Source organism: Arachis ipaensis, chromosome B2 (assembly GCF_059453495.1).
Source record: "Arachis ipaensis isolate K30076 ecotype BB chromosome B2, ASM5945349v1, whole genome shotgun sequence".
Classification (NCBI taxonomy): Eukaryota; Viridiplantae; Streptophyta; class Magnoliopsida; order Fabales; family Fabaceae; genus Arachis; species Arachis ipaensis.
Genome location: NC_142437.1, coordinates 1,800,418 through 1,814,789, shown reverse-complemented (window position 1 = coordinate 1,814,789; position 14,372 = coordinate 1,800,418). Strand labels below are relative to the sequence as shown.

The 14,372-nt window shown below is 37.9% G+C and overlaps 1 protein-coding gene and 1 pseudogene across 4 annotated transcripts; both read right to left on the bottom strand.

Annotated features, from left to right (window-relative positions):
* Nucleotides 1-2,020: 2,020 nt before the first annotated feature.
* On the bottom strand, nt 2,021-6,181 carry LOC148572786 (putative disease resistance RPP13-like protein 1; annotated as a pseudogene). The gene is made up of 2 exons (XR_015905085.1): nt 6,053-6,181; nt 2,021-5,524 (listed from the first exon to the last, which is right to left on the bottom strand). The product of XR_015905085.1 is annotated as a putative disease resistance RPP13-like protein 1 (transcript).
* On the bottom strand, nt 5,985-14,121 carry LOC110262350 (putative disease resistance RPP13-like protein 1). Of its 3 annotated transcripts, XM_088504558.1 has the most exons (4): nt 13,174-14,118; nt 12,246-12,350; nt 7,519-11,221; nt 5,985-6,385 (listed from the first exon to the last, which is right to left on the bottom strand). In XM_088504558.1, the coding sequence occupies exon 3, from the start codon at nt 10,942-10,944 to the stop codon at nt 7,537-7,539; it is 3,408 nt and encodes a 1,135-aa protein (XP_088360684.1). In that variant the 5' UTR covers nt 10,945-11,221; nt 12,246-12,350; nt 13,174-14,118; the 3' UTR covers nt 5,985-6,385; nt 7,519-7,536. The 3 variants fall into 3 exon arrangements, with proteins under 3 accessions (XP_088360684.1, XP_088360683.1, XP_088360685.1); XM_088504557.1 differs by having other exon boundaries at nt 7,519-12,350; nt 13,174-14,121; XM_088504559.1 differs by lacking the exon at nt 12,246-12,350.
* Nucleotides 14,122-14,372: the final 251 nt, after the last annotated feature.

Genomic DNA, 14,372 nt, shown 5'->3' with positions numbered 1-14,372 from the left:
ATTGGCATAGAGGCCGCCAGTACATTTTAGTGGAATAATTGCATGTTATAATCAACAAAAGAATTCTAAAGCAATACTTTGAGCTTTTTGTTTGGCATGAACCATAGAACCCAGCAAGTAAACAAAAATATGATCACAAAATTGTAAAGTTTAAATGATCAATTTATTAAAAGTATACCATTCTCTTAATAAAATCATTTTTGTGTCATAAAGGGATTATGAAAGCTGTTGTACCTACCTTTGATTAGAAGTTACTTAATTAACTGTTTCATGCTGGTAAGATGTAGACTATCATAGCTTTAACATATAAGTAACACTACTTCAGCTACGTTCAATAATGATGTTGATCATCATGATGGCTTTGAATTGTAAATTTAACCCAAAAAAAAAAAAAACTAGGATTCAAGTTTGATATAACCCTTGCATTAGATACTGAAACTCATTTGTTTAGCATGTTGGTTCAAAGTTCAAACATGACTGCTATTGATAGCCAAACAGCCACCTATATCTGGTTCCCATCTTTGAAGCAAAGCATTGAATAATCCAAGCAAGTCCACATGTAATGTAGATATGATAATTAAACATCAGTTATTAATTTAAACTAGTGTAGATACCAATTAACATGAAAGCTGAAATCTGATAACACTACTGCTTCCCAACATATTAATCCAGTTTACACATCTTCATATATATATACAAGTACAATGAAATCTGGAACATCTTTGAACTTTTACCTGCAAAAGATGGCAAAAACAGAAACAAAATTGTTTAATTATTTTGAAGCTTCACTTTCCATTTTAGGCAAAACAGTAAGCTTTATTTTCTTTTAGCCTATCACTCAAAGTCGCAAACCAAAACATGTTGTGTTATATTGTAAACAAATTTTAAATGAAGATTAGAGAATAGAAGAAAAGGAAACAAGGAAAACCATATCAACTATCCCTAGTGTTTGGCGAAAGTTTTAATTTTACCTCGAATATTTTTAAAGGATTTCAATTTATCTCTCTGCTTAAATTATGAATGGTAATTATGAATGTTATAAAAACAGATAAAGGGTCAAATTTATTTACTAAATGGCAATACCAATTAGTTCAGCGTAAACATTAAACAGTGGCAAAGGCAGAAATACAATTTATCCATTAAGTGCACATAACTAATTTATTCTGAAATCAAGTTTTTATAACATTTTTCTTTTTCCCAACAGAACAGGAAAAGTAAATTCTAGAATGGAATGGAGTGGTGTAAATTTAAGTCACTATATGGCAATACCAATAAGTTCATCATAAACATCAAATAGTGGCAAAGGCAGAAAGACAATTTTACCATTCAGTGCATGTAACTATATCAAGCTTTCATAACATTTTTCTTTTTCCCAACAAAACAGGAAAAGTGAATTCTAGAATGGAATGGAGTGGAGTAAATTTACCAACCTGAAGCTAAAATATTGTATAAGATGAAATCTCCACTCTTGGGAACTTTTACTTCATTACAATCTACCTGCAGAACATGGATGAAAACTATAAATTTCATTTATTGATTATGTAAAGAAATTCTCAAATGTTGGATACACAATATATAAACAGGAAAGTATGATGAGCCAATGGAATATTTATACAATGTGTACAATGGAGGTTTATGGAGTATTAGAGATATAATACTGTCCTTGAATATTTATGGAATATTTATACAATGTGTTATGTGTACAATATTTACACACATTCCCTGTCCTCGAATTTATAAGAATGACTCTTTTTTGAGAATAACAGAGGATATTTCTTTTGAGTACAACTACAAAGTGAGAAGTTTCCCAATGAATGAAAAAAAAACAATGCAAATTTATATCAGTTCAACTAGTTAATAATGTGTAAAGAAAGAGGGAGGTATTTTCTTTTGAGGAAAAGGAAATTTATGCATGTATAATTGAATAGTGGTGGCAAAAGAACCGTGAAGTTAGATAATTACCTGCTCAGAAATCTCTGTTTGACTCTAACGTTAGGGATGTGGGAAATTTTGGGCCAGATTAGTTGATGCTTGTTCTTGCAGTGTTCTCCCAACAAACCACACCCTTCAATGTCGAGTAGCAAGAGGGAGGGAGGCAGCTTTTCTCCAACCATATTCTCCAGCTTTGGACACAAAAGAATGTGTAGTTGTTGGAGGGAGGTGAGGCGGAGAAGCTCGTTGCACTTCAATGTCTCCAGATTATCAAAGAATTCAATATAAAGAGTGGTAAGGGAGGGAAGGTGAGGCAGCGAACCCACCTCTGGGTATGACGTCACGCTATCACAATTAAAACCAATAATTGTGAGACGAGTGAGGGCGTAGAAGTTGGGCATCCATGATAGATCCCTCAATTGTTGCTCACCAATTCCCACTTCAAGTTCTTTCAAGTTAGGCGGTAAACCACCCTCTGCCAACCTGCACATGTCTGAGCAATCACATATCTTGAGAGACTGGAGACTTGGGAGTAGACTCTTCATATCACATGGTAATGCCTCCAACTTCGAGCAAAAGCTGACATGAAGATGAGTCAAGTTGGGTGCAGCGAGTCCTTCTCCTGCAAATGACACTAATTTGTGGCAGGAAGTAATGGAGAGACGTTGAAGAGCAGCGTGTGGTGCCTCTGACATTGACACTGATTCCAGATTCCTACACCCTCTTATCTCCAAATTCTTGAGATTGGGAAAGACATCCAACGACAAGGAAGTCAGTGAATCACAGCTGTATTCTATTTGTAGCTCTACCAAATCATACTTGTGCTCGAGGAATTCAAATTTTGGGAACATCAAGATTTTCAGCTTTTGCAGAGATTTGGGTAACCAATTGCTTCTTGCATTAAATGATGGAGATGGCCTTATTGATAAAGCATCCCCACCACCCACCATCTCATCAGACCTTCCTTCATCATCTTCCCGCAAACAACAAACCCTTCTCCACAATACGCCGTTAAGCATATCTCCCTTTAACATTCCACAATCTTCTATTTCAAGTGTCCTAAGCCGAGGAAAAGCTTCTGGGTCAGGTACGTGCCACTCCTCCCAGCATGGCATATTATTAAATTCCAACGTCTCCAGTGAGGGAAACGGTGCAGTAGGCGAAGAATGATGATCGCAGTCATTCTTGTAAAACTCATCACCAATACGCTTGAGCTGTAGAAAACCTTCAATGCGCAGGGACTTTAGAGATGGCAGTTGTCCAAGTGACGGCAGCATGCAGCAATCCTTGCAAGACACCAGAGATACGCTTGTCATATTGTTGTAGGAACAGCGGCCCACCCAATCTGGAAATCTTTCGCCCTTGTATCTCTTGATTTTCAACTCTTTCAAGCCAGTGTGCGGTTGCAAGCCGTCTAGAATATCTCTCAAAGTCTCCTTATTTGAAACCATCTTATCATCTGAACGCCATTTCAACGACAACTTGTCAATGTGGTTCTTGTCCTCCATCTTAGCACTCCTTGCTTGTCCGGCATCAACAACATTCTCCAACTTCTTAATCTTAAATGATCCTTCAAGTTTTGAGAGCCCTCCTAATTCCTGGATTCCATTGTCTTTGTGCTTGCCCACCACAAAGTAATCTAAATTACGCATGTGTGTCAATTTACTTATTCCTCTAGGCATTTCTTTCAAAGAAGTTCTCCTAAGATCAAGATGCCGTAAATTCACAAGTTTATGCATGTCATTGGGCAACATGGTCAGCATAGAACATCCACTCAATATTAATGTTTGTAGATTAAACAAGTTGCATAATGACTCTGGTAATGCCTTAACATCGGTCCCAGAGAGATTCAAATAGCGTAGATGAATCAATTTACCTATTGAATCTGGTAATACATCAACTTAACGAAAGGATAAAACCCTCAAGTATTTCAACTTTGATGCTTTGCTTTTCATGCTTAACAAATCTTTGATATACAACGATGTCCTCAAAGATTCTGATTTCATATCGGAGTTAAAGACTTTTGAGATTGGAGGACCTAAGCTTCCACGTGAGATATGTGACAAATGACGAGTGAGAAGCTTCTTCTCTTCTTGTTCACCAAGTTCTTCTATTCTACCATAGAAGTCTCCAGCAAGGAATATTGCCAAGTCATGCAAGAGATCATGCATCAGGAAAATCTTAGAGGAAAACTTGTATGGTTTAAAAAATAACCTTGAAGCCAATTCTTCAAAACACTGAGAACCAACCTCTTCTAAACTCTCTCCTCTCTTCGGTAGCCTTAAAAGATCTTCAGCCATCCACAGCAAAATTAGTTTGTCTTTATTGAAATAGTAATCTTTGGGAAACAAAGAACAATAAACGAAACAACGCTTCAAGTAAGGAGGTAGCTGGAAGTAGCTTATTAACAATGCTGGAATAATTTTACTATTCTTCATAGGAAAGTCCCAGATGGCACTCCTTAAAACAGCTTTCCATTCTTCCACATCATCCTTTCCTCCCAACATGCGGCCAAGTGTTTCTACAGCTAATGGCAAACCCTTACACTTGTTGACAATTTGTCTACCGACATCAACTAGTGTTGGGTTCCTGTTTGACTCTGGAAAACATGCATTGGCTGCAAACAATAACCAACAAGACTCTTCCGACAACTCATTAAGAGTGCAAGAGGGACATGTTTGAACTACTGAAGCAACCTCTTGATTGCGAGTTGTTAGAAGAATTGTACTACCCTTAGCCCCGCATTGAAAAGGAGTTATAAATTGCTTCCACTTATTGGCATCTTCGCTCCAGACATCATCTAGAACAATAAAGAACTTCTTTCCCGACAAGATTTTCTGCAATTCATTTTGAAGTAAATTTAAACTCCCAAGGCTACAAGTAGTTTTTGTAATTTCCTCAATGGTTTTCTTTGTAATCTCATCAACATCAAATGTTTCAGAGATGCAGACCCATGCTTTCAGATCAAATCCTTCCACGACACTGTATGCCCATTTGGCTAAGGTTGTTTTACCAACCCCACCCATGCCAACAATAGGAATCACAGATAACTGAGATTCACTCTTGTCATTTATTATTTTGATTAAAGCTTGTTGATCATTCTCCCTGCCATATATGTTCCCTTCCATCAGACATGTGGTTTCTCGCCATGATGATGATGATGATGACAAGTTATTATCCTTGGTACTCTTTTGAAGACCAAGGTTATCTTTTTGGTTTACAAGAAATTCTATTCTTGCAACCACCCCTTCCATGTTATCTGCCATCTTCCTATGTCGGTTGAGGAAGAAACCAGGCAAGAATGAACGTACCTCCTTTTGAGTGGCAGCTTTGGTGAGGACAGCGTCCAGAAAGTCATCAGCGTCATAAACAGCATCCCTGAGACAGTTGAGCCAATCCCTCACACGATCGTCGCCCAGTTGCTTGTACTCAGCATCATCAAGCACAGCTTCAGCAGCGAACAGAGAAATCTTCAGCCTTTCAACTAAGTCAGAGCCAAGCTTCTTGCCCAACACCAAGTTGACCACATCCTCTCTAAGGGACTTGTTAATGACAATGTTAATGAATCCCGAGAGAAAAGCTCCACCAACAACTGCACCAGCCATGATGATATGAACTCAACAACAGCAAAGTGAATGGATTTTCAGAGAAAGGTAAGAGAACAATGGTTGCAGTGTAGTGAACTACTAAGTTTTTCTCAATCAAGTAGTGTATGCCAAGGAGGCAAGGAGTCAATGATTTCTTAGCAACAAAACATGGTATCAGTCTCCGAGATAACTTAGAAAATTCATAGCTTGGAGTGTTTAATTGGATTTACTCTAACTTTTCATTTTTTAATTCTTTCTTGCAAGTGGTGCTGTTTCCGTGTCACCAACGGACACTACTAGTCTCTGCCGAAACTATATAAAACTAGGAACATTTTGGCGCCACATTTTTGTATGTATATCATGGTAACATATTATGAGGTTATTAATAACAATAATTCATGTTAGTTGTCTTATTTTAATAATTTGTACGTTGCTAATGTCTTAGTCTTAGTATAATAGTTTGTTTGGAGCTTTTAATTTGTGTTTTTAAATCTGAGTGATGCAACAAAAATGTAAGAGTGTTCAAATTTCACCAGAAAAGCAGCTACTGTTCATGATTTCAGGTAGTTATATATATTAGGGATCTAAGTTCTCAAATCAATCCTCCAAATTGAAGAACTGTGAGTGCAGAATCTCCAGTTATAGGTTCAGCTCAATAAGATTTGACCATCCGATCTTTCACTTGATGAAAACAAGTTACTGCCCCTGCAAAATTAGCATCTCCTCTCAACTTTTCTTCTCTTTGCTCAATTGGTTGTGTCCACTCAAGTTCATCCAAATCTGATTAGGTTCAAACACTAACGGGAATGTAGAGACACTTCAGAAAGTTTTGGCTTGGGCCTACTACACAGGAAAATGACCAGAACCTACATGATAAATACACAATCATATGAGCAATTTAGTAAATGGAGAAAGAGCACTTCTTCAACATTATTGGCTTCCTTTTTAGATTCAAAAACAGAATTGAAACTTGAAAGGCAGAAATTCAGCTTGAGAAAAAAATTGAGATCAATATAACAATACTGCAATGGAAGTTGAGGCTGACATAATATCATATGACGCAAATATTTTACAAAAAATAACTAGTAAGAGAACGATAATATGCCAATGAATCCAAATTAGGCTTGCAAAGAATATCTTATTATATCAGTCAAACTATTACATAATAAGCACATGGCAGCATACAATTTCATATTAGAAAGAGTTAGTATAGGATCTACAATTCATTTAATATGATATTTTGTAAATAGTTTCATGTTTTAATCAACAAAAAATAATTCTAAGCTTTTTGTCTGGCATGAACCGTAGAACACAGCAAGTCAACAAAATTGTAAAGTTTAAATGATCAATTATTAAAAGTATACCGTTCTCTTAATGAAATCTTTATTTTTGTGTCATATAATTCCAAGGGAATATCAAAGCTGTTATACCTACCTTTGAATAGAAGTTAATTAATTAACTGTTTCATGCTTGGTAAGATGTAGATTATCATAGCTTTAACATATACGTAACAATATTTCAGCTAGGTTCAATAATGATATCAATCATCATGATGCCTTCAAATTGTAAATTTAACCCAAAAAAAGAGCCTACAATTCAAGTTTGATATAACCCTTGCATTAGATATTGAAACTCATTTGTTTAGCATGTTGGTTCAAAGTTCAAACATGACTGCTATTGGATATAGAATATAGAAATTCTCAAATGTTAGATATAGAATATATAGATGCACATATATATTCCCTATCTTCCAATTTGTAAGAATGACCTTTTTTGAGAATAACAGAGGATATTTCTTTTGAGTACAGCTACAGACTGAGAGGTTTCCCAATGACTGAAAAAAAAGACTGCAAATTTTATTGTTGGCGAATCAGATTATCAGTCCAACTAGTTAGTAATGTGTAAAGAAAGAGAGAAGTCTTTTCTTTTGAGGAAAAGGAAATTGATGCAAGTATAATTGAATTGTGGTGGCATGAGAACCGTGAAGTTAGATAATTACCTGCTCAGAAATTTATATTCAGAAAATTTGTTTATCATTGACTTTAATGGTTGGAATGTGTGAAATTTTGGGCCAGATTAGTTGATGCTTGTTCTTGCAGTGTTCTTCTAGCAAATGACACCCTTCAATTTGAAGTAGGATGAGAGAGGAAGGCAGAGTTTCTCCTTCCATATTCTCCAGCTTGTAGCAGTACTCAATGTGCAATTGTTGAAGGGAGGTGAGGCGGAGAAGCTCGTTGCACTCCAATGCCTCTAGATTATCAAAGTTGTTGATATGTAGAGTGGTAAGGGAGGGTAGATGAGGCAGGGAATCCACCTCGGGGTATGACTTTATTGTGCTCACACACCCACTACCAGAAATGGTGAGATGAGTGATGGTGTCCAAGTTGCCCATCCATGATAGAATCCTCATTTGTTCCTCGCAACCTCCCACACCAAGAGATTTCAAGTTAGGCGGCAAATCACCCTCTGGCAACCTGTAAATGTTTGGGCAACCATATATCTGGAGAGACTGTAAACTTGGGAGTAGACTCTTCATGTCACGTGGTAATGCCTCCAACTTTGTGCACCATCTGACTTGAAGATGAGTCAAGTTGGGTGCAGCCAGTCCTTCTCCTGCTAATGACACTAATTTGGAGCACCCACTGATTATGAGACGTTCAAGAGCAGCGTGTGGTGCCTCTGACATTGACACTGATTCCAGATTCCTACAGTCTCTTATCTCGAGATTCTTGAGATTGGGAAAGGTATCCAAAGAAAACGAGGTCAGTGAATCACAGCTGGCTTCTATTTGTAGCTCTACCAAATCATACTTGTGCTGCTGTTGCTCCGGGAATTCAAATTTTGGGCACCAGTAGATTGTGAGCTTTTGCAGAGATTTGGGTAAACAATTGTCCGGAAAGGATACAGCAGACAAACAGTAATAAATATGTACTTCTTGGAGACAACATAGATGGTTGATGCTCCTTGCATTAAATGCAGACTTCACCAAGGATTCACATCCCCTTATTGATAAAGCATCCCCACGAGGTAGAATCTCATTAGACCTTTTTTCATGATCTCCCCGTATTTCCAGTTTGCGAATTTTGGAAGCATTCGATGAAGAAGAAACCATTCTCAAGAATATGCCATTAAGCATATCTTCCTTTAACATTGGACAGTCTTTTATTCGAAGTCTCTTAAGCTGAGGAAAAGCTTCTGGGTCAATTACGTGCCACTCCTGCAAGCATGGAATGTTATGAAATTCCAATGTCTCCAGTGAGGGAAACGGTGCAGTAGGCAAAGAATCATGATCTCTTTCATTCTTGTAAAACTCATCACCAATACGCTTGAGCTGATCAAAACCTTCAATGCGCAGGGACTTAAGAGATGGCAGCTGTCCAAGTGAAGGCAGCATGCAGCAATTCTTGCAAGACTCTAGAGATACATGAGTCATATTGTTGTAGGAACAGCCCCCCAACCAATCTGGAAATATTGTACCCTTGTATCCCTTGATTTTCAACTCTTTCAACCCATTGTGCGGTTGCAATCCGTCGAGTATATCTGTCAGAGTCTCTGTGCTTGTAACCATCTCATCGTCTGAACACCATTCCAACAATAAGTTGTTAATTTGGTTCTTCTCCAACATCCTTGCACCCCTTGCTTGTCTGGCATCAACAACATTCTCTAATTTCTTAATCTCAAATGATCCATGAAGATTTGAGAGCCCTGCTAATTCTTGGATTCCATTGTCTTCATGCCTGCCCACCACAAAATAATCTAAAATAGGCAAGTGTTTCAACTTACCTATTCCTCCTGGCATTTCTTCCAAACAAGTTCGCCTAAGATCAAGGTGCTGTAAATTCACAAGATTATGCATGCCACTAGGTAACTTAGTCAGCCTAGTACATTCATACAATATTAATGTTTGTAGATTATGCAAGTTGCACAATGACTCTGGCAATGTGGTGATGTCTGTCCAAGAGAGATTCAAATAGCGTAGATGAATCAATTCACCTACTGAATCAAGCAATATATCAAGTTTACTGAACGAGCCAAATGAAAAAAAATCAAGATTCTTAAACGAGTCAAATGACAAAACTCTCAAATATTTGAACTTCTTTATCAAGATATCGATAGTATTGCCATCAACTTCGTTGAATAGAGAATAGATACTGAAACTGCTTGGGAGGAATGTCCTCAAGGATTTAACTTTAGTTATGGAATCAAAATTTTGTGAGAGCACATGATTCAAGTCTTCATAGGACAAATGACGAGTCAAAGTAGTCACATCTTTTGCTTTACCATGCTCTTCTAATGAACAGTAGAAGTCTCCAGCAAGGAAAATTGCCAGGTCATGCAATAGATCATGCATCTTATAATAAGAATACAAATCTTGTTTAAAAAATAACCTGGAAGCTAGTTCTTCAAAACATTTGCAACCAACTTCTTTTAAACTCTCCCCTCTCGTTGGTGGCCTTAAAAGATCTTCAGCCATCCATAGCAGGATCAGTTCATCTTTTTCAAAAAGATAATCTTTGGGATATAATGAACAATAAACGAAACATCGCTTCAAATAGGCAGGGAGCTGGAAGTAGCTTATTAGCAATGCTGGAATAATTTTACTATTTTTCATAGGAAATTCCCAGATGTCACTGCTTAAAACAGCATTCCATTCTTTAGCATCATCCTTTCCTTGCAACAAGCGCCCAAGTGTTTCTACAGCTAATGGCAAGCCCTTACACTTGTTGACAATCTGTCTACCGACATCAACTAGTATTGGGTTCCCATTTGACTCCGGAAAAATGGCATTCTCTGCAAAGAGTAACCAACAAGAATCTTCGGACAACTCATTAAGAAAGTAAGAGGAACATGTCTGAACAACTGAAGCAACCTCTTTAATGCGAGTTGTTAGAAGAATCATACTACCCTTACCCCCACAGTGAAAAGGAGTTATAAACTTCTTCCAGTTATCAGTATCATCGCTCCAGACATCGTCTAGAACAACAAAGAACTTCTTCCCCGACAAGATCTCTAGCAATTTATTCTGAAGCAAATTCAAACTCCCAAGGGAACAAGTAGTTTTAGTAATTTCCTCAATGGTTTTCCTTGTAATCTCAACAACATCAAATGTTTCAGAGATGCAAACCCATGCTTTGAAATCAAATCCCTCTGTGGTATTGTACACCCATTTTGCTAAAGTTGTTTTACCAACCCCACCCATACCAACAATAGGGATCACAGATAACTCACTTTCACTGCTGTCATTTATTACTTTGAGTAAGGCTTGTTGATCATCCTCCCTCCCATATATATTCCCTTCCACCAGAGATGTGGATTCTCTCCATGATGATGACAAGATATTGGTAGTCTTTTGAAGACCAAGGAAATCTTTTTGTTGTTCAAGAAATTCTATCTTTGTAACCACCCTTTCCATCTCATCTACCATCTCCCTTTCGCGGTTGAGGAAGTAATCAGGCCAGTAAGAACTTCCCTCCTTTGGAATAGCCTCTTTGGTGAGGACAGCGTCCAGCAAGTCATCAGCCTCATAAACAGCATCTCTAAGATCGTTGAGCCACTCCCTCACGGATTCGTTGCCCAGTTGCTTGTACTCAGCATCATCAAGCACAGCTTCAGCAGCATGCAGAGAAATCTTCAGCCTCTTAACCAAGTCAGGGTCAAGCTTCTTGCCCAACACCAAGTTGACCGCATCTTTTGTAAGGAGCCTGTCAAAGACAACGTTAATGAAGCCAGAAAGAAAAGCTCCACCAACAAGTGAACCAGCCATGATATGATCTCAAACAAGTGATCAGAATTCGGGTATGAAGAAGAGTGAAAATGCAGATTTTGCAGGGTTTGTAACTGAACTGTGTGTAGGTCTATCAAAGCATATTGTGAAGAAGTAGTTCTCAATAATTTGATGACAACAAGACAAAGACGGTTGACTCAACAAAAAGTTGGTCTTCTTAACTAGTGGGAGTATCTTGCTGGCTCTTTGCTAATTTTATGTGCCTCAAAGTTATTTTACGATATTAAAATACAATATTATATATAAAGTATTATAAAATAATATAAAAAGTATAAAAAAGTAAAAATAATTAAAGTATTTATAACTCTAATAATTAATTTTTTATTTCTTGCTTCAAGGGAATCGGCTTTTGGATGCAAAGTTACTTCTGCGTTTAGAGAAAAAAAGTTGCCAAACATCAAAGAACAGCGTTCAAAGCACGCACTTTTATCATCTCCAACGTGTTTGCCAAACACACCTTACGTCTTGTTGGCAGTTTCAATTAAAGTGTTATCTTGTGAGTTATGGGACCAGGCTCAATAGTATTACTATACCAAATTACTAATCTCTCTCAAATGCATCAAATCACATTAGTTATGGTATAGAGCATGTTAGTTACTACTTAATATTAAATTAAGAGTTATGCTACTCTTTCAACTATTACAAGTGATTATCAAGCAAAGTTATTGATTCAGAGTTGGATTCCAGAGCTTCAATCACCCCACAATCTTCTTAAAAAATTCATAATTTTGTGTTTTTTTTATCTCTATGAAGAAGCGAAAAATTTCAATGTCACGACCCAAAATGAGCCATGACTGGCGCTCAGGAAAATAATCCTATAGCAAGCCTAACATAGTCAAATATAAGTTCAATAAGCAAGTACTAATATTTTACAAGTTCTAAAATAAATAGTTATATACTTTTAACAAAAAATTAAAATAACTAAGAATGGTTGGTCCTGCCTGTGACATATGGAGCATACACTTCTAGGAATTCGACAAAGAATAGGTACTCATTGCAGACCGTTACTCTTGAATAGAAAGTCTCACACAGTCAAATATTTGTTCCTGAAAAATATTTTTAGAAAAACGGGGTGAGTTTTGCAACTCAGTGACCAGACAATACATCTATAATCAACATGAGACTATACAAACATTATCATTAAAATAATTTTAATTAGAAAATAATAGTTGATAATAATAAGTGAATCAATAAGGGAGTTCTCATACAGAAATCAAATCAAAAGTCCACACTTGGGCGGCTCCACCTCTATGGGTAGCCCTTTCCTCTTGTGTGTCCTAACAGAATAACAGATCTAACGTGTGGCCTATACGTTAGGCTAGCAACACCCCTGCTAGCTGGAGTCTGAGTTAGATGCATCTAAGTTAACGTCATAACCGCCGTTAACTACGGTTTTCTAATACGAGCCTCCCAAACCAATTCAAAACATATAATTTCAAATACAACAAATATTTGATCTTTCAAATATATAAGGTATCGAATCGAATCGAATCAAATAAAATTAAATCATACTTTTTCATCAGAAATCTTTTCTCAATCATACTTTTTCAACCATGAGAGATTTCAAATATATTTCACAATTTTTAGAGTGAGTATCAACAAATACTTCAATGCTTCAAAAACAAATATTCAAATAAAATCAAACATTTTAGAATAATGCAAAACTTCATCAAAAATATATATAGTCTCATGTATAGTTTCCAAAAGTATAAACTTCATAAAAATGAGTTATTTAATTCTAATAAATCAATTATTTTAATCAATTCAAAACCGTTCAAAGCAAATATAGCTATAATTCAAAGATCATAATAGATATCAAAATAATTGTAGATGCACAATCAAACAATCATAAATGTAAAGCCTACTCACAACGTAGTCCCTAGGGACCGAAGATACCAAACCCAGAGTGCCAAATTCAAGGTAAGGAGGATTGAAGTGGGATGGAACGAATGAGCGTAGAATTTGAACCGGAGTAGCGACAAGATAGAGCTGGCTATAGTTCTCGATTGTTAAAACTATAATCCGAACGCACCGACGGAACCTTTCCTCTCAACCCGAAATTGCGGCAGCCACAACCTCAGCTCCAAATCACTTTCTCAGCAACTACAACGACTCGGACTTAAGGGAAACAAGTAGCGGCAGCACCGGTGGTGGTTCCGGCAACAACAGCGCCATACCCATTGACCAGAAACCCCGACAGCGGCGGCGGCAGAAGAACGGCGACCTCAATGTGACTTTCCAGCGGCCAGAGGTGCAGTGGCTCTTGCGGCAGCAGCGAGCCACTCCAGCAACCCCTTGTGCAAGCTCTCTTCCTCCGGCAGCGACCCAGACGGTGACGACTCTCCACGGACGGCGGCGGGCCTTCGGCGGCGGTGCAGCTCCAGTGACGACGGTGCATGGCGGGACAGCGTTCCTCTCTTCCTCGAGCTCTCCCTCTCACTGGCGCTCAATGGCGGCGGTTGCAGCTCGCGATGACAGAGACGCTCCTCCGCGACGGCGAGGGTGGCTTCAATGGCGGCGGTTGCAGCTCGCGATGACAGAGACGCTCCTCCGCGACGGCGCAGTTGGCAACGATGGGCATGAACGGCAGCAGCGACCTCCCTCTCTTCTCCGCGTCAGTGTAGGTGCGTGTGTGTGGGGATGAGCGACGGCGTGAGGATGAGCGAGGGGAGTGCGTCCATGAGTGTGTGTTTCTACGAAGAGGGTGTGGGAGGAGTGGGGGTGGGAGCTCGACGGCTAGTGAGGGACTGAGGGTTGAGAGAGTGTTTTTGTGTGATTAGGGTTAGGGAAAAAGTAAAGGAAGAGTGACCCACAAATTTGTTTTTTTGTTTTTTTTTTTTTTTTTTGGAGCTATTACATTCAAGGCTTTCAACTTTTGTATAAGCAAGGTAATAGTACGGTTTTCTACAATAAATTTAGTGACTGCAAGAGCTTCTATGCTGTTAATAAGGGACATATGATGATTTCGTTTTTTTTTTTTTTTTACTTTCAATTTGTTTATACACAATAAAATAAAGTCCTCTTTCAGAGATACTCCTAAATAAATTACACTATCAATTTTGAAGAGA

Excerpts from the sequence above, each read along its gene's own strand:
- LOC110262350 (XM_088504557.1), bottom strand. The coding sequence starts at position 11,283 with ATGGCTGGTTCACTTGTTGGTGGAGCTTTTCTTTCTGGCTTCATTAAC.